At 39.4% G+C, this 20,760-nt stretch overlaps 1 protein-coding gene across 11 annotated transcripts in view; it reads right to left on the bottom strand.

Annotated features, from left to right (window-relative positions):
• Positions 1 to 20,760, bottom strand: part of USP40 (ubiquitin specific peptidase 40) — a 75,701-nt gene that overhangs the window by 34,883 nt on the left and 20,058 nt on the right. For all 11 annotated transcript variants that reach the window (XR_006778990.2, XM_045794083.2, XM_087864476.1 and 8 more), the window contains 7 exons: positions 19,943 to 20,041; positions 18,159 to 18,266; positions 9,360 to 9,660; positions 6,205 to 6,286; positions 4,523 to 4,694; positions 1,952 to 2,036; positions 653 to 723 (listed from right to left, as the gene is read on the bottom strand). Coding sequence is in view for 10 of the 11 variants with exons in the window: in XM_045794083.2 (XP_045650039.2) it covers positions 653 to 723; positions 1,952 to 2,036; positions 4,523 to 4,694; positions 6,205 to 6,286; positions 9,360 to 9,660; positions 18,159 to 18,266; positions 19,943 to 20,041 (918 nt within the window). In the remaining variant the exon portion in view is untranslated. The remainder of the gene's footprint in view (positions 1 to 652; positions 724 to 1,951; positions 2,037 to 4,522; positions 4,695 to 6,204; positions 6,287 to 9,359; positions 9,661 to 18,158; positions 18,267 to 19,942; positions 20,042 to 20,760) is intronic.

The raw sequence follows: 20,760 nt of genomic DNA on the forward strand, positions 1-20,760 counted from the left end.
GTATAGTTTCCGTGCCAAAATCAAGTCAAAATAATCACACAGTAAAAGACGACTCTTAGAGAATTATTTTTTTTTCGAGTGAAATGAAGTTTTCACGAATGTCTTGTATGTATCAGAACTTTAGCTTTTTCCTTTGAAACTTTCTCTCAGCCATCTTTTATTTTCTAGGAGAGCAATGTGGAGTGGAGACAGATGTGAGTCCTCAGCAGTGGTAGTAAAGCCTTGGGGGGAAAACAAAAGAAGAAAGAAAAAAGCCTTGGAAATATATGAGACGGACCAAGGACAGACCAGAGTGAGTGAGATGCTGCTCGCCCCTTTCCTGACCTGGAGAACCCCCTCCGCTCCCGGAGGCTACTCCCCTAACTCAGGGTAGCTGCCTGCCCCTCCTGAACCCCCTCAGCAGCAGCTGTGTTAGCAGGATCATCTGGACCACTGGAGGGACAGACCGACAGAGCCTCCGGCCCTGCAGACACACTTGACCAACATCTCCTCAGCATACGACTAACACTGACTGTACCTAAAATCTGTCAGACATTTCAGATGTTTTCTGGTATCTAGCTGCCTTCAGAGATGCTGAATAAAGTTTTCTTACGACACTTAAAAAAAAAAAAAATCCAAAACCATCGTGAATGTTTCTTCAATCCGTTCTTACCTCCACCCCATTCCATACAAAGAGGTCTTCCCCGTCCGCAATCTCCAGTTCACACAGCGTCAGGTCATCTCCTAGAAGATGAGCTCATCAGTGAGACCATTCGCCACAATCACCAAAACAACTGAAGGAAAGAAAGAGCTGAGACACTTAAATATATTTGTTTGAAAAAGCATTCTCATCAAGGAAAATAAAGAAAAAGGCAGTAACTGTATTATGTTGGTAGTATTTAAGATTATTTTTATCTTTATGCTTTTCACCACACTCTTCAGGTTTTTTGTTTCCCGCCTTAGGTAAGCGTCTCCCCGTGCTGTTACGTAAGCTCCGTGAGCACCAGGACAGGAGGCGCCGACTGCACGGGACGGTGTGTGCGGGAGGGAGGCTCAGGCAGCACTCAGCCCCAGACCCAGCACTAACTGGCTGGCTGTCCTGTGCACTGCGGCCCCATGTCCCGTTTACTTGTTTAGGAAATGCAGGTAAAAGAATTTTGTGAAAATCAAATGAGATAATTTACATAAGACTTCTCCCTGGATTTGGCGCAGTGAAGTCCACCACAGTGTCACTGCAGCTGCTACTGTTACTACCGTCTTGCTGTTATTCACAGGTAGTAAACACCTCTACGCTCGCCAAGTGCTGTTTTGCTACAAAATCTGAAGCTGAGAGTTGGGAGAAAAATAAATCAAGCCATATACACAAGATGTTAATGGTTTGAAATTGTTTTGCTAAAAAAAAAATCTGTGGTAATACAAAAAAATTCCACAGACTTTTATCATTTTTTGTTTTTTTAAAAGATTTATTTATTTGAGAGAGAGAGAGAGAGAAAGAGAGAGCAGCAGGGAGGGGCAGAGGAAGAGGGAGAGAGTGTGTCAAGCAGACTCCCTGCTGAGCTCGGAGCCTGACACGAGGCTGTTTCACGATCCTGAGATCATGACCTGAGCTGAAGCAAGAGTTGGATGCTTCACCGACTGCGCCACCCAGGCGCCTCCAGAGCCTTTTAAAAAACTGGTCTGGGGGAGAGGTAGCCTTCATTTCAAAAAAATAGAAAATATTTCTGTGTTAGCAAAATTCACACGTTAGAGAAATCAGATAAATTTTTTAAATCTTTTTTTTAAATTCTAAATTTTTTAGAATTTTATTTTTTTTAAATTCTAAATTTTTGTTTGAAAACCGACCATGTGATGACAGCCTAGGTAAGAAAGTAGTAGGTCAGGGGAAAGACTGGCTAAGAGCAGAAAATCACAGGTGAGCCCCACAAAATACAAATATAGGAAATGAGGTGCGGTGTTTTAATATTTATCTTACCATCAAGCATCTGGTAAACGTGAAGTCCTGCTGGTACAAACTTGGCCACACTAAGAACCATATCTCCTTCCCAAAATTCTAACAGCTACGGAATATTAATGGAAGAAAAGAGAAATGAGAAGTAACATAAATATCACATTTCCAGGTAAAAGAACACCACTATACTCTTTTTCCTATGTTTAGATGATACAGGGAGCTAGCAAATGAGTATGCCCCTCCCACCCAACACCAAAAACGTGGCAAGAAGACATCACTCGGTGCTAAATTAGCCAAATCCAAAGATGCTCCATCTCATCCATTAGTGCCTGGAGAAGGATGACGGACACAGTGAACACGAGGACCACCGTGACGACTGTGCTAATTTACAGGAAGACCGCTTTTATCAGAAGGCAAACAGATCAACACGCCAGCCCAGATATCTTTGTCCAAAAGAGCAAAAATCATTTGTTTAATTAGCACCATTTAGGGAAAAGCAGCATGGACCCTAGCACACATCAAAATTCTCACTAATCTGAAACGAATGTTTTGAACCATAAATTCAAAAAGTGGCATTACCACTTCCTATATGACCATGGATTTGTTTTTTAAGTTTCTAGATCCAAGACTCTGGGGACTGGTCATCTCACCAGAATAACGTCACCCATAAAGTCAGTCATATTTCGTCTCTCTCCACAATAACACAAGGTAGTTCTCTTCAAAAGAAATTTCCTGGGGCGCCTGGGTGGCTTAGTCAGTTAAGGGTCTGCCTTTGGCTCAGGTCATGATGTCAGGGTCCTAGGGCCAAGCCCCACATGGGGCTCCCTGATCAGCGGGGAGCCTGCTTCTCCCTCTGTTCCTAGCCCTGCTCACGCACTCCCTCTCTCTCAAATAAATAAATAAAATCCTAATGAAAAAAAAAAAAAGAAATTTTCTCTTTAGAAGTGATTAGTTAACTGCACCAATCTTGTAGCCGCCTGCCAGGGGCTTACTTCTAAGAAAACAGAGATGTGCACGCCAAACACCAGAAAGCAGACTGGAGCGAATCAAAAACCTATGAAAGTGAATAGGCCTTTTCCATTTGAAAGGTCCCCCTGGACAGGGTCAGCCCCCCTGCCCACCTACACCAACACTGCAGGACGGGCTCAGGGATGAACTTTTAATGGAAAAATTCAGAAACAGTAGGAAATTTTAGAAATCCTGATACTAATCCAACACTGAAATATCATTCAAATCAACTAAAATTAACAAAGAAACTGGCCTGCTTTGCTTTTACAAGAGAAAAATAAAAAAAAAGAAAGCTAATGATTTGGGGGACTGATGAGAGTTTTCCAGAAAATTAACTTATTTCTGCAAAAAATAAAAGACTACATTTTCTTTTTTTTAAAGATTTGAGAGACAGCACGAGCGAATGTGCACACACTAGGGGGAGGGGCAGAGGGGCAGGGAGAGAGAGAGAATCTCAAGCAGACTCCCCGTTAAGCTCAGAGCCCAACTTGGGGCTTGATCTCACAACCCTGAGATCATGACCTGAGCTGAAATCAAGAGTCAGATGCTTAACTGACTAAGCCGCCCAGATGCCCCAAAGGCTACATTTTCTATTTTCCTTTTCCTTGATCAGGAAGTAGTGAGAGGTGAAGAAATGTGATCAAAAGGAAGGAAAGAATAAGGAGACCAGGGCTGAGGCCTAGTTCTACCACACCTGGAAGGCTGACCGTGGGAAAGCCACTAGATCTCTCTAAATCACAAGTTTTTCACCTTTAAAATGGGGTTAGCTTGCCTTTAGGTTACCCTGAGATTAAAGAACCAGAGGACATAATTTATATGAAGACACTATAGTAAAATGAACAGCACTGTTGTCATTAAAACACACTTGGATCGATTATCGGAGGTGAAGATTTACAACGATGCTTGTTTTTACTGCACAACAGAAGGTATTTTCCTTCCCTGAAAAATTTTAATAACAAATGCTGTCCTACACTTAGGAAAGGGAGAAATGTTACTTGCTTTTGTTTGTTTAGTTTTTGGTTTTAGGCAACATACTTATCGTTTTTTTAAAAAAATGATTTTATTTGAGAGAGAGAGACAGAGAGAGAGAGCAGGAGGGAGAGCATGCATGAGCGGAGGGAAGGGCAGAGGGAGAAGCAGGCTCCCCGCTGAGCGGGGAGCCAGATTCAGGGCTCGATCCGGGGACCCTGGGATCATGACCTGAGCCGAAGGCAGACACAACTGACTGAGCCACCCAGGCGCCCCAGCAACGTGCTTATTTTTACTCCTTCCAAAAAATAATTTTATTTTCCAAAAAAGAAACAGCCTTATACTTTTTCTCTCCCCAAAATAAAATGTACCGGCTGATTCTCCCCGAAAGCCTGCTGGCAGGACAGTGTGGGCACTGCCTGTGTAGAAAAGCCTCTCTAAAAGACACACAAGTGAGGCGAGAACATCTGGGTCGACCCTCAGGAAGCAGCAGATGCAGGATTTTCTTAAGTGCTTTGAAAAATAAATAGTTGAATCCTAAATGGGATTTCTGAAAAGGAGAATCCAGCTTGAGCTGGACCTTCACGTCTAAATGAAGAGGAAGCACGGCTAAATTACCTGGAACATTGACTGTCGAAGATCTCCTAAAGTTTTTCTTTTATCAAAGGTTAAATCCCACACGCTTTCTGCTTGAGAGACGATTGGGTGCAGAGCCCCGTTGAAGAAATGATAATGAGGGCCCAGGTGCAGACGCAACTCAAGATTATTATTTGTAGAATCCCATTCTGCCCTTTAAAGAGGCATAAAAAATACATAAATGCTCTGTTTTTATAACACACAGTTTCATCCCAAACCAAAAATACTTGATTTATAAGATAAATAAGTTCTCTGTTCTACCTAGTTATTAATGTCCTTTTCTTCCATGCTCCAAAGTTGACTCATTTTAGTTTTCTCAATGAATAGCAAAATTTCAGCCCTGCCACCATGAATTCCAAGGAAAATAGATTTTAATACACACCATGCACTATTACTCTAAGTATCGAAACTCAAAATCTTCCAACCCTGAGAAAGTAGTTACAAATATGCTAGAGACCTTTTCCTGTAATTGTGTTAAGTGCCAGATTTACAAACTGCTGTCTCCTCCTTACTTCCACTAGGCCCCGCGGACTCTTCTGTAGCATATTTAAAGTGGATCTCACGATCCCCCAGTCTGCTCTCCCCAGATCGAACACCCTCAGCAATAGTCCGGAGCTGGTGGCTCTTCTCCGAATCTGCTCGGCTGCCTTGGAGCCAGTGCCCGACAGCCCACTCCAGGCAGTCTGGCCCACGGAGAGCTGGATGAGGGCACCGCCAAGCTCGGACACCCCCAACGCAATTCTATTGATGTGGTCGAAGACAGCACTAGCTTTCTGATGGCCACGTTAAAAAGCTTAGTGCTGGCTGGCGAAACCCCTTTGGCCGTTGCTGTGAATGCCCACTGCTAGTCTGCACCCACTCGGGCAGGTTGTTTTCCCTATTTAAGATATTTTACCCTAGTTTTTATATTTTTAGTGTCTTGGTTTCCTTTGATAGTGGTTTGCCATTCAATCTACCTGCTCCTTTTTTTCCCTAGTTTTAAGCCAATGATAAAAATGTTGAACACATCCCGGCTACATAATCAACCAGCCACGCGGGTCCACAAGGAGGCCACGAGAACATCCACTTCCCTAACCCAATGCCCTGCTGACCCCAGCAGAGAGCAAATAAAGACACAGTTCTTCAGGGTCCAAGGTGAGACCTCAAAAGAGAACATGAGATTATCAAGTCCTCACAAACCATGCCTGAGATAACCTATTACAAGTTTCTGCCTGAACTGACATGAAGCCTGGAAGTTTGCAGAATCCACATTTCTTCCTCTTAGCCGCCTCTGGTCTCTGTCACTAGGTGCTGGGTCTCCATAGCTACTTAATTTACGAGGGGTGACTTTCACGCGGCTCTCTCTGCACCTTGGGAATCACCTGACGGGCCAGGATACAATCCACTTAACGTCCTACGTGCTCACCGATTTCTCTAGGCTTCTGAGGCTCCATCCCTACTCGGTAATGGCCTTTTATGTGACCTCGTTTCATTCACTCTCACCGATGAGGCTGATTTCAAAGTAAGATACTCTCCCTACAAAACTTCAGCAGCCACACAGGCACTGGCATTGATTAGTTGGCTTTTATCTTTTTTAATTCTCATGATTGAAGACTTAAGACCTAAATGAGATCCTCGTTCTCCAGAAAAGAACCATTCAAACTCTAAAAGAAAGTTCAAATTACCTTTTTGTTTGCAGTTCAATGTTGGCTGCATCCATCTCATTCAGCAAATGACGTGGAATCCCGTATCTTGGATTAGCTCGAGCTGTGAACAAAACGCTTCATTAACTTGGGCTGACTACATGGACCCTGGCTGCTGGGAATCTGCGAAGATCGCACTGGGAGCTAGGAAGCCTCGACTATCTTTGTGAATGCTAACTTCCTGTGGATCTCAGTTTTCCCATCTGAAAAATGAAAACATTAGAGCAAATGGAAGATAAACAGTTCTTTATGCCATGCTAGAAGGATCCCATTTCTTTAGTTCTCTTTAAATATACTTTTTAAAAAGAGCACCTACTATTTTCCTCCTGATAACAAATGTAGTAATTGCTGCTGTAAAAATTCTGGAAATTATTTTTACGATATAAAAGATATTTTTATAGCTATTACCTGTAATGCCATTCCTAAGAGATACTGCTAAAATTTGTTATCTGTACTTCTGGTCTTTCTTCTGTACCTACACAATGCGTCTGTACGCACACACGTAACTACACACAAGTGTGTGCACACACACGCACACCCTTATTTAAAGCGACTGGGATTACATATAACAAATCTGTAACATGCTTTTTCACTTCGTGTTTGTGTTTCTCCAAAGTTTTAAATGATTGCATAGTAGTTCGTTCTATAAGTACCATAATTAATCTAACCAATCTTTTTCTGTTAGATATTCAGGTGATTTCTACTCATTATTTTAAAATAATGGGAGTAACAAACATCTTTGAACATGAATATTTATACACACCTCTGATTATTCCAAGACAAATTTGTAGAAGAATTACTGGTTTCAGGGTTTTATTTTTTAAAGATTTTATTTATTTATTTGATAGAGAGAGAGCAGAAAAGCACAAGCAGGGGGAGTGGCAGAGGGAAAGGGAGAAGTAGACTTCCCGCTGAGCAGGTAGCCCAATGTGGGGCTCGATCCCAGGACCCTGGGATCATGACCTGAGCCGAAGGCAGTTGCTTAACCAACTGAGCCACCCAGGCATCCCTGGTTTAAGGTTTTTAAATACATATAACCAAACTGGTTATAGGACTTTATATACCTACCAGCCGTAGATGAAGTGCCAACTATTGAGAACAAGATTAACAGAAACATTTAACTTGGTAGGAAAAAAGTGGCATCTCATTGCTGTTTCAATTCCTATTTTTTGATTATGATTTAGGTTGAAGTCTTTCTTTTTTTAAATTTTTTTTTTTTTTTTGAGAGAGCGAGCAAGCATGAGTGGGGGATGGGGGAAGAGGGGCAGAGAAAGAGGGACAGGCAGACTCCCCGCTGAGCAGGGAGCCTGACGCGGGGCTCGATCCCAGGACACTGAGATCATGACCTGAGCTGAGGCAGATGCTTAATCGACTGAGCCACCCAACTGCCCCTGATTCTTTTTGTTTTTTCTAGTTTATTGGTTGTTCCTATTTCTTCTTTTATACATTGCTTATCTATATCCTTTTCCCAATGTTCTATCGAGCACAATGGAATATATGTAAAAGCACTCTGCAGACGGGAAACAGATTTGTCATACATTTTGCTGTTTCCCACTAGGCTTGTCATTTGCCTTTTATATTGTTTAAGGTTTGTAATACTTTTCCTTAATTTTTCTTTCTTTGCTTTTAAGCTTAGGAAGGTCTTCTCTACCTTAATATTAGAAAATATATTTTATACATTTAAAGGTTCCCTTTTAACATAAACATTGAAAGAACTCAAATTTCATTCAAGCTATGATTATAGTCACTTGACTACACTGACTGCTAATTCAAGTGACTGGCAGCTAACCAACTTCCAGCTCAGCTTCTTGAGTAATTCACTTTCCTCCTGTTTATCTGAAAAGTCACTTTACCACGGATTAAAATCTTAAAAATACCTGGGTGGATTTCTGGGCTGGCTCTACTCCAATGATGTGTCCCCCTCTCTGCATGAGCACGGCACTGTCTGAATGCGGGAGCTCTACAAATAGGTTTTTACTGATGGAGTCAATTCCCTTCAGCAGGCCCTTCTTCAGTTTTCATTAATGTTTGTCTCTCTAGATGAATTTTAGAATCATTTTGCCAAGTTTCATCCCTTTATCTCCACAAAAAGTCCATCAAGATTTCTGCCAGACCTTTATTCAATTCCTAAGCTAACTGGAAAACTATCATTCAGTACATAGTAAAAACATACACATACTAAAATCCAATTCAGGGAAAAAGACAATACTCCATCTGAACACATTCTTTTTTTGTTAATACGTATTTCCAGAACTGTAAATTCTGCTTCAGAATATTTTTATCAGAGCCACGACTGTATTTTTTTCCCCTCAGAAAAATAAAGCCTAGAATTTCTGGTTAAACAGAATAATTATGTAATTGTTTTAGAACCAGAAAGTTAATTTCCTTTGACTCACATGCAAATTAGTAACTTCTTTCTTCTTATTCTTTATAAAAATGCTTACTACTCCCATTTTCTAAGAACAGTGTTCTCATTTGTAACTACAGAAATGCCTCTATCTAAGGAACTTTCCTGGTTAGGATTTTTTTTACTTTTGAGTAGACTTTGGGAAGTGACCAAAGGCTCACATACTGACTCATGTCAGTCGTCTCAATTAAAAAATTTATCATTGTGGGTCTCAGTGTTTAGCCTCCCTGGTATGAGCTGTCGTAGAAGGTTTAACAAAGAACGCTTTGAAAATATTTCAACTGCTCATAAAACACATTAATTACTTTGAAGGAAAAGAAAAAAGAGGGCAATAAAAGGGCACATATGAAAACAAGACCAAGGCCACTACAACTCAAAGGCGACATACGCATGGCCAAATGACACAGCCAAGCCTAAGCACAGGGCAGTCGTATACAAGTTGGTCCACACAACAAGAAACCATTATGCAGTCCAAGAAAACCCAGTTCTGAAACAATAACCATGGCCTCATATCATTAGAGGGGAAAAATAAAATAGAAATATATAGTTACAAAATGACAGACTGTTGGATTTCTTTTGGCATAATGTATTTCTTACTGTTAGCCTGAAAATATTTTAAAATGTTCCAAGAGTAAACTTTCTTTTAAAAGGGTAAAAATTCAAATAGCATTCAATATTTATCTTCTAACATCATCAATTTGAACAAATAGGAACATTTCTCTTTCCATACCTTCTGGGGGTCTCTGCAACTGGGATTTCCGATAAAACAACATGTAGGCACTTTCTTTACCCTGGAACTGCCGTTCAATGTCTTTTTCCTTGATTGGTTGGACTTTGGAATCATTTATATCAAACCAGTGGGAACAGGAGGGTCTATCATTTAATCCTGGGGATTCTGAAGTAAGTGTCTTGGAAATGTGTTGATCATTCCTTTGGAAATCAGACTCAGCCTGGAGAGAACCGTTCTTCAATAGACTAACTGTACTTTCATCCGAACTGAGTAGAAATATCTGGGAATGAAGCTGTAAGAACTATACGGAGACAAAAAACAAATACTAGGTTAATAAATTTTTTTTAATTGGACATAATAAAAAAACTACATCTTCCTTTCTGTGACTAGATATTTGAACTTCACCTTTATTTTTGCCCTAGCCAGCTAGGAGGGAAAAAAATCCATTTGAGTCATGATAAAACATTTAATGAAAACCAGAGTGCGCTCTGTTAAACAGTCTAATAGTCACACAAGGGAGAAAGCTGCCATGGCGAATCTAAAAAATATGTTACTTATATGTCTGTGACACCATTTTAAAAAAGTACTAAAACAGATTAGGTAGAACTAACACTTCTGAGACGTTTAAAGCAATCTAAACAAGGCACAAAGGTAATCACACAGTGAAGCACTACAGAAGAGAATTTTAAAACTAGTGACTCAGACAAACCCTGCTGGAATAAAGTCATAATTATAAGCCTACATTGTCACGTAACATTAACTAAACCGACTGTTGTCTGTCCAGGAAACTGACAGGTTAGCTCAGGAAATCAAAGCACAGAAAGCTTACGTCTCAATCCCAAAAACTATTTCTCCAAGTTCTAGCTAAAGGATTAGGAAGAAAAAAGCATTTTTCCTCACTGCCCATCCCCCCTTTCCATCTCTACTCTTCTCTCACTCCCTGATTGCTGTGTGGCCTTGTGTCTCCTCTTCTCTCAGCATGAACTTACTTTATACAGAAAATCACTTGGGAGGCATATGCAACATCTGCTTAGCCCATCGATCAATATGGAAAGGTGATTTTCTCATTTTCCACTTGGACAGAAATAATGTGTAGCAGTGCCAATGCTATAATCAAAGTATTGTTTTATCACAAACAGAAGGAAATAGGTCTACGACCCAAAGACAATATTGTTAATACCGTGTATAAAAGATGGTAATATAGTGTTGCAGCTCATTTGTTTAAGGTATAATCAAATAACAATAATCAGAGAATAGCCGTTTTTTTCCTTTGAGAAGTGAGGATTAATTCTTTCCAGCCTCAAGCTTCAGCGGAGTCTGGTCCCAGTAATGGCAGAGAACTTTTACTGGACTAACTTTTCTGATAAGAAATGATAAACCCTAAGTGAAATAAGTCAAGCAGAGAAAGACAATTATCATATGGTTTCTCGCATCTATGGAACATAAGAACTAGGAAGATCGGTAGGGGAAGGAAGGGATAAAGAAGGGGGGGTAATCAGAAGGGGGAATGAAGCATGAGAGACTATGGACTCTGAGAAACAAACTGAGGGCCTCAGAGGGGAAGGGGGTGGGGGAATGGGATAGGCTGGTGATGGGTAGTAAGGAGGGCACGTATTGCGTGGTGCACTGGGTGTTATACGCAACTAATGAATCATCGAACTTTACATCAAAAACCAGGGATATACTGTATGATGACTAACATAATATAATAAAAAATATTATTATAATTAAAAAAAAAGAAATGATAAACCCTAGACAAAATAATGAAAACAAGTGTTTGGAGAATAACCAGAAACAGGCTTAAGCAGATGGGACATCCTTCAAGAGGGACGCAAACTAGGTGAGTTTTACATGAAGCCACTGGTTCCCACTTTATAGCGTGCAAGGTGGGACTGTTCAAGCAAAGCGCAGGAGTCTTACTGAGCTGAGGAAACAGAATCTGAAAATGCCGGAGAGGCTAGAAAGTGAAAGAGAAAGAGTTGCATTAAGGAGCCCCGAATCTATACCAAATCCCCCTCAAATCCTTGGCTGACTCCTGATCGGTACGTGGACAGCCCAAGACGCAAGAAACCCCACAGAAAGCAACAGCTAGTAGATTCACGATTTGAACAGAGATCTTGGCAGAGATTTCTGGGTAGAAACATGAACATGGAATTCTGACAGGATAGAGGCATATGACAAACATCTGAGGCCTTCTGTTGAAATCCCAGAAGGGCCTTAGGCCAGGGGCTGGTAAGCTTGTGAAGGACCAGAGAGTAACTATTTTAGGCTTTGTGAGCTTAAGAGGCAAATTTGAGGACATTATGTAGGTACTTATAAAACTAAAAATAACTATTTAAAAATGTACAAATAGCTCTTAACTCAGGACTGTACAAAAACAGGCAGCAGGCCACATTCTGCCCCCAGGTCACCGTCTGCTAACCTCTGCCTTAAGAGGAAGAACCTCACATTTTCCCCAGGACTAAGAGCAAAACTGCAACAGACCCACCATACAAAGCCCAGAATGAAGCTTCCATAGGACCAAGGAGATTCAACAGCCTCTTAGAACATAATGCAAAACTCTAATTTCAAGAACAATGATATAATCCACAACGTATGGTAGGCAATATAAGATTAAATGACACACAAACAGGACAGTGTGATTCATAATTGAGAGAGGATACAGTCAATTCATAAGGGAAATAAATAATCCAGATATTATGATAGTGAACAGCTATTAAAATATTTCATTTATATGACTTAATAAAACCAATTATATCTTTAAAAATTAATTTATAGGAAAGGATGAACAGAGTGGGTTCAGATACGGAATTTCAGCACAGAAATGGATACTCTCAATTAGAGCTAAGTGGAAATTCTAAAGCTGGAAACTACAATATCTGAACAAAAAGTTCACTAGCTGGGCTTAATGGAAGATAGATGGATATAGAGAAAGAAAGAACCAATGAACTTGAAGATGGAGGAATGTAAATTATCCAAGTTGAAGAAGAGGTAAAAATTAGAAAAAGAAGAAAACCTCAGTTATTTAAGATCTGTGAGGAAATCCTAAATGGTCTAATTTATATGTAACTGTAGTCCTAAAAGGAGAAGAAAGAAATAATGGGGCAGACAACCAAGTTGAAAATACAGTGGACAAAACTGAAGAAAGACCTCAAGCTATGGATATAGAAAACTTAGCAAATAAACACAAAGAGCACCACACTGAGACACATTATTGTGAAGCTGCTAAACAACACAGAAAAAAGAAAAAAATCTTAAAAGCAGGTGGAGAAAAAGACACATTATGCTCAAGTGACACTAGACTTCTAAGCCAAAAAAAACGAGAAGCCAAAACATAATGGAATGACATCTTTAAGGTGCTGAAAGGACAAAATAAAAACTATTAAACTAGAATTTTACATCCAGCAAAAATATCCTTTAAAAAAACTGAAAGCAAAATAAAGATTTCAATCAAACAAGAGCTGAGAATATTTTTACCAAGGGGGTACGTGGGACCCCCCACATCCTCTAAAGACTTAATTCTGTGAGATTGCAGGGAAAGGATACTAGATGCACAGCTGAATGTGCGAAAAGCAGCAACGAACACCACAACGGATAAATATGAAACACTAGTTTTTCATTAATTTCTTTAAAAGTTGCCTAAGTGTTTAAAGCAAAAAATAATATTAATAAGTAACGTACAGTAGAATTTACACGTAAAAGGCAACAGCAGATAAGATGGAAATGGGGAAACACAGTTTTACCACCACATCTTACACTGTTCAGGAAATGGTATACTATTAATCTGTAGTTGGTAATATTGATTTATGTACAGTATAATCCCTAGGATAAAAATATTAAAGAAATATAGCAATATATTAGCCAACAAAGTAAAGACGAAAGACTAAAAATCACTTGCTTAACCTAAAGGGTGAGGAAGAATGAAGGAGCAAAACACAGAGGAGGCAAATAAAAAACAAATACCTCGATGGTAAATTCAAACTCAACCATATTACTTACTACCTTAAAACAAAATGGACTAAACGTTCTAATTAAAAGAAACTATCAAACTACCATCTGATAGAAAACAGATGGACAAATAGAGTAGAATCAACAAATACAAAGCTGCTTTTTTGAACAGTTTAATAGATGTGCTAAACCCCTAGGCAAGACAGATGAAAAGGAAAGCTAACCACACAAGTGATCAATATCAGAAACGAAACAGGGAACATAACACCTGCTCCTATGGACTTTATAAGGATATTATGGGGATATTTCAAACAACTTTATGCTAACAAATGTTACTTTATTTTTTAAAAAAGATTTTATTTTACTTGAGAGGGAGAGAAAGAGAGAGTGTGTGTGTGTGAACACGAGCCAGGGGAGGGGCAGAGAGGCAGATCCCCGCTGAGCAGGGAGCCGGACTCGATCCTAGGGATCACGAACTGAGCCAAAGGCAGATGCTTAACCAACTGAGCCATCCACCAGCAAATTTTACTTTATTTATTTGTTTGTTTGGGTTTTTTTTTTAAAGATTTTATTTATTTATTTGCCAGAGAGACAGCCAGCGAGAGAGGGAACACAGGCAGGGGGAGTGGGAGAGGAAGAAGCAGGCTCCCAGCGGAGAAGCCTGATGTGGGGCTCGATCCCAGGACCCTGGGATCACGCCCTGAGCCAAAGGCAGACACTTAATGACTGAGCCACCCAGGTGCCCCAAATTTTACTTTAAATAAAAGAACAAATTACTTAAAAACCACAATTGTCCAAAATAAATAAGAACCAACTTCATATTGTTTGCAAGAGACACTCTTGTATAAAAAACTTGCAGGGTTACACTAATACCAGACAAGGTAAATTTTAAGGCAAGGGATACTAGCAGAGATAAAGAAAGGGCATTGTACATCAGGAAGCCATAAAAATCCAACATGTGTATGCATCTAATAATATAACTTCAGGGTACATGAAGTAAAACTGTCCAAAGTAAAAGGGGGAAGGGACAAATCCACAATTACGGTTGGAGATTTAAACCACTCTCTTAGTAACTGATAAAACCAAAAGACAGAAAAATTAGTAAGGACAGCAAAGAAACACAAATGCTATTAACCAATCTAACATAGTTGACATTCACAAAACAATATACCCAACAACTGCGGAAAATAACTTTTTTGGTGAATACAGAATTTTCAGCAACACAGACCATATTCTTGAAGTGTGAAACAAATCTTAAATCAAAAGAACTAAAATCATGGAGAGCATGTTCTCAAGAGTACAATGGAATTAACTAGAAATCAACTTATAGAAAAAACAAAAAGATAAAAAGAAATCCCCAAATATTTGGAAATTAAGGAACACAGTTGCCAAAAAAATGAGGAAAATTACAAAATATTTTGAATGGAATGATAATGAAAACATGTCAGGTTTGTCTGCAGCTAAATTAGTCCTTAGAAGGAAATTTATAGCTTTAAAAGCTTGTATTAAAAGGAAAGTTTAAAAACAACTGAGATACCAAGCTAGAAAAAAGTTAATCTAATTAGATCCCAGAAGAAAAAGGAAGGAAAAAATTAAAAACAAGAGCAGAAATCAACGAGATAGAAAACAGATGAGCAACAGACAAAATCAACAGAGGCAAACGTTGGTTTTTTTTTTTAAAGATTTTATTTATTTATTCGACAGAGATAGAGACAGCCAGCGAGAGAGGGAACACAAGCAGGGGGAGTGGGAGAGGAAGAAGCAGGCTCATAGCAGAGGAGCCTGATGTGGGGCTCGATCCCATAACGCCAGGATCACGCCCTGAGCCGAAGGCAGACGCTCAACCGCTGTGCCACCCAGGCGCCCCCAAACGTTGGTTTTTTAAAAAGTTTAATAAACTTGATAAATCCGAAGAAAGACTGATGGGAAAAAAGTGAGAAAATACAAATTACTAATATTAGGAATGAAAAAGAGAAAATCACTCCAGGTACTACAGACACTACAGAGAATATGGGATACCGTGAATAACTTCATGCCAATAAATCTGACATCACAGACAAAAGAACAAATCTCTTAAAAAACACAGCTTTCCAAAATAATGCAAGAACAGAAAATCTAAATAACACTATAATCAAAGAAATTTAAACTATAATTAAAAAACCTTATTCCAAAAAAAAAAAAAAATCAGGTCTCAATAGAACAGAAAGCCCAGAAGTAAACCTACAATTGCACGGTCAACTAATCTTCAAAAAGGAGGCTAGAATATGCAATGGGAAAAAGATGGTCTCTTCAACAAACGGTGCTGGGAAAACTGGACAGCGACATGCAAAAGAAGGAAACTGTACCGATTTCTTACACCATACACAAAAATAAACTCAGAATGGATTAAGGATCTAAATGGGAGACCTGAAGTCATAAAAATCCTAGAAGAGAGCACAGGCAATAATTTCTTTGACATCGGCCATAGCAACATCCTTCTAGATCTGTCTCCTGAGGGAAGGGAAACAAGCAAAAATAAACTATTGGGACGACATCAAAATAAAAAGCTTTTGCACAGCAAAGGAACCAACAAAACTAAAAGACAACCTACTGAATGGGAGAAGATATTTGCAAATGACATATCGAATAAAGGTTTAGTATCCAAAATATACAAAGAACTATACAATGCAACACCAAAAAAAAATCAAATAATCCAATTATAAAATGGGCAGAAGATATGAACAGACATTTCCCCAAAGAAAACACCCAGAAGGCCAACAGACACATGAAAATATGCTCAACATCACTCATCACTGGGGAAATGCAAATCAAAACTACAATGACGTATCACCTCACACCTGTCAGAATGGCTAAAACAAAACCACAAGAAACAACAGGTGTTGGTGAGGATGTGGGGGAAAAGGCACCCTGGTGCACTGTTGGTGGGAGTGCACTGGTGCAGCCACTGTGGAGAACAGTACGGAGGGTTCTCGAAAAGTTAAAAACAGAACTACCCTACGATCCAGTAATCACACTACTGTATTTACCCAAAGAACACAAAAACACTAATTGGAAGGAAATTGGAAAACACACGCACCCCTGGGTTTACTGCAGCATTATTTACAAGAGCGCAACTATGGAAGCAGCCCAAGTGTCCATCGACAGATAAATGGATAAAGATGAGGTATTTACATACAATGGACATTATTCAGCCATATAAAAAAAATGAAATCTTGCCATTTGCAACAACATGAATGGAGCTGGTGTGTATTATGGTAATAGAGATAAGTCAGAGAAAGACAAATACCATGATTTTACTCATTATGTGGAATTTAAGAAACAAAACAAATGAACAAAGAAAAAAAAGAGAGACAAACCAAGAAACAGACTCTTAACTAGAGAGAACAAACTAATGGTTACCAGAGGGGAGATGGGGAGGGGGATGGGTGAAACAGGTAAAGCGGATTAAGAGGACACTTATCATGATGAGCATGGAGTAATGTATGCAACTGCTGAGTCCCTACACTGTACAACTGAAACTAATATAATAACACTGTACGTTAACTACACTGGAATTAAAATAAAATAGAAAAATTTTCAGGTCTCAGTAACTTCACCAAACATTTAAGAAAAAAAAAATCAGGGGCGCCTGGGTGGCACAGCGGTTAAGCGTCTGCCTTCGGCTCAGGGCGTGATCCCAGCGTGATGGGATCGAGCCCCACATCAGGCTCCTCTGCTATGAGCCTGCTTCTTCCTCTCCCACTCCCCCTGCTTGTGTTCCCTCTCTCGCTGGCTGTCTCTATCTCCGTCAAATAAATAAATAAAATCTTAAAAAAAAAAAAAAGAAAAAAAAGAAAAAAAAAATCAGTCTTAGACAATTCCTCCCAAGAACATAAAGGAGTGTTTCCCAACTTCTGAGTCCTATATAACCCTAACACTAAAATCTGACAAAGACATTACAGAAAAAGTAAACCGAAGACTACTATCTCTCGTAAATGTCAGCACAAAAATCCTAAATATGAGCCAATGACTGCAGCAATACTTAAAAATTTCATGACCAAGTAGGATTTATCTCAGATATCTAAGATTTGCTCAACATTAAAAAGGTCAGTCAGTGGAATTCACCACATGAACAGAATAAAGGGTATAAAAAAACCCCAGCATTTGATAAAAACCTCTATTCAAGATGAAACTATCAGTCAACGATGAAGAAAAGCTAATTCCCTCAAACTTATAAACGGTATTTGTAATTTCAAAAAACCTACACAGCTAATATCACACTTAAGAGTAAAATACTGAGACAGCGACCCAATCATTTTAAATGAAAACCTTAAAACCTATGCTACGGACTCAGAGTCACTCAGCCAACATTCACTTCTGCAGTGGGGTCTAAGGAAAAGAGGCACTTACGGAAGGTGTGCAAGCTCCTTGCTTCTGTAAGAAATAGCTGCAAAATATTTACTAAGTGTTGCTGTGTTTGTTTTCAGTCGAGCTGTTTGACTTGTGTTCAGTTTCTGTATCTAGTCTCACAGCCTAGGGAACCCGATCACCAAGTTTAACAGGACTATGTGTAAAAGAAAGATCAAGGCAAAATTGTGGGAACACCTTAAAACACTTCTATAAGTAAAATGATGACCTTTAGGGTATGGATTTCATGACATTTCCTGCTGTTGTATTATAAGCCTTTCCCCTCTTCTTTTCCTGCTTACTTCTTGATTCTACGATAAATTACTTAATAACACTTAATAAGTAACTTAACTGAACTTTAACCATTAAATAAAAATACTGATTTCATTTTCACCTAAATTTTCGTTGCAAAGGGATAATAAAATTTCCTGGCATGGGACCTCCTGTACAGATGTCATGTATTACCTTTCGCAGTGGTCCACACTGTTTCCTGTACTTTTTGTTCCACGACGTTCCTATCTTTTTCAAGAGTTTCTGGCCCAGTTGATCAACAGGAATTACATTATTCTCCTCCTTTTGAAAGAAACAATCATTTAAGAAAATGTAATGAGATTTAACTGTAACATTTATGAGTTCGAAGCGACCAAGAGAATTATATCTAATTAAAAGTGCCTAAGACAGCAAACATGTAAGTGGATTAACCACAACTGTTTCAAAATAAACATTTTTTTAAAAAGCAGATTAAGCCTCAGTTTAGAAAACTTGAATTATGCTTTCCTGTACCAAAGTTTAAACATTTATTTATTTACTTTTAAAGATTTGAGAGAGAGCGCGCGACCGTATGCGCACGTGTGCCCACATGAGTGGAAGGGGGGGAGGGAGAGAGAGAATCCCAAGCAGACTCCCTGCTGAGTGTGGAGCCCAAAGCAGGGCTTGATCTCACGACCCTGAGATCCTGACCTGCGCCGAAATGAAGAGCTGGACGCTCAACGACCGAGCCACCCAGGCGCCCCAAGTTTAAACATTTAAAGAGCAATATCCACAGAGTATTCTGAGATTGGGTAAATTCCTGTTATTTTGTGGGATTTTTATAAGAAATATTTAGGTGCAAAAAAGGCTTATCAATATCTCTTCTGAATGTTTCCAAATATAAACAAATTCTAAAAGGGGGAAGAAGTGACTGTGTTGGGCTGAAATGTGTCCATCCCCCACCCCCTGCTAATTCATATGCTGACTCCTCAACCCTCAAGATTTCAACTCTGACTTTATTTGGAAAGGGCCTTAAAGAAGTGATGATTTGAAAAATGAGGTCATTAGGGTGCATCCTTGTCCAATCCGACTGGTGTCCTTATTACGAAGAAGAAATGTGGACACACAGAGACCCGAGGGATGCACGAGTGCACAGGAAAGGCCATGTGAGCACACAGTGAGAAGGTGGCCACCGGCCAGCCACGGAGAGGCCGCAGGAGAGAACAAACCCGCTGGCACCTGGATCTTGGACTCCCAGTCTCCACGACTGTGAGAAAATTAATTTCTGGTGTTTAAGCCACCCAGTCTGTGGTCCTCTGTTATAGCAGCCCCAGCAGACTGACAGAGTGGCCCCAGACCAAGGTGGTTAAAGGACTCAGCCTAGGTCTGTGGTAAAGAGTCAAGAAAAAGTCTTCATAAGAATGATAAATACACGTAAGGAGACCTACCACCCTTACAAAACAACGTTTGTGCTAAGCAAACGTTAAAAAGTCATATACTTGAGGTATTATCAGTATATCAATATCAGGAATGAAAAAGGGGGCATAACCTCAGGAACTACAGAGAGCAGAAGGATAACACTGGGAGAGAGCAAATTCCACAACAATATGTACGGTAAATCCCAATTCTATTTAAAAGGCCAGTAATCCCCAAAACTCCATAACCGAATCCCAACATATGCATATAAACAAGGAGAAGACAGAATGCAAAGAATATACATCAAAGTGTTAACAACAACTGGGTACTTGGTTTATTTATACTTTTACATATTTTATACTTTTTATATATTTCCTAGTTTTTTCTCTCTCTCAAGTTTTCTACCACAAATATGAACTTTTTTATAACCAGAGAGTCTCCAATAAACAAATTGTGAAAATAGACACAGAGAATGTCCCGAAGGAAAAGGCTATGAAGAGTACCGATATCAGTTCTATCAACGAACTCTTACACATTTGCATGCATGTCTGAAATACACACGCAAATATAAACTCTCTCTCTACCTGCAGTAAGATCGCTTTCAGAATTACCAGTGGATCATCGTCAATCTCTTCTTCATTCTGGAGATCTTTTAAATTCACATCTGGTTTGCTTTTTTCCGCCTAGAATGAAAAACAATAAAAATTTATCCCTTAAAAGGTAAAATTACAAAACAGAAATGTTTGTGTGGTGGAAGTTTCAAGATGGAGAAATGATAAAAACATCGTAATAACTTATGTATACTTTGGAATCCAGCAGACCTGTCTTTGATTTCCAGCTCTCGTGGACTAATCCTGGACACGTTATTTAACCTCTCTGGCATTATCTGAGAACAGGACCGTGAGATAAACTCCCAGCACAACACCCACACGGTAGGTCCCGACAGGTTCCTGGGAAGCACCACTTCAGCTGCACTCTATGAATCCTGACATGTTGTGTGTCGCTGGTGAGTGCAGCCTAGCGCTCGCTTCTATTCCCTGATCATCCAACTTTGCACCCCGCTCTATGAAGTTATTCGAGAACATGTCAAAATAAGGTATTTTTATTAATTTTTTTATACATGCCATCTTGCAAAAGTATTTTCACTTGACTTAAAACCATAAATACAAATAGACCAAATAACAAGAGGCACAAATAATAAAGAAACAGCAAAAGAAAATGGTAGACTAAATACAATGATCCCACTGAAAGATTACTAAAAATGCTGGGTAAGTAAACAAAACAAACAAAGGCATCTTTTTAAAACACACACTGAATTAGCAAGAGAGTATCAGGGAAATCCTCGGAGAACAAGCGAAATGGGAACCCAGGGAGGAAATCCAGAGTTGCGGCCTCCAGCTGT

Source organism: Ursus americanus, chromosome 1 (assembly GCF_024610735.1).
Source record: "Ursus americanus isolate L20-20 chromosome 1, mUrsAme1.1.p, whole genome shotgun sequence".
Taxonomy (NCBI): Eukaryota; Metazoa; Chordata; class Mammalia; order Carnivora; family Ursidae; genus Ursus; species Ursus americanus.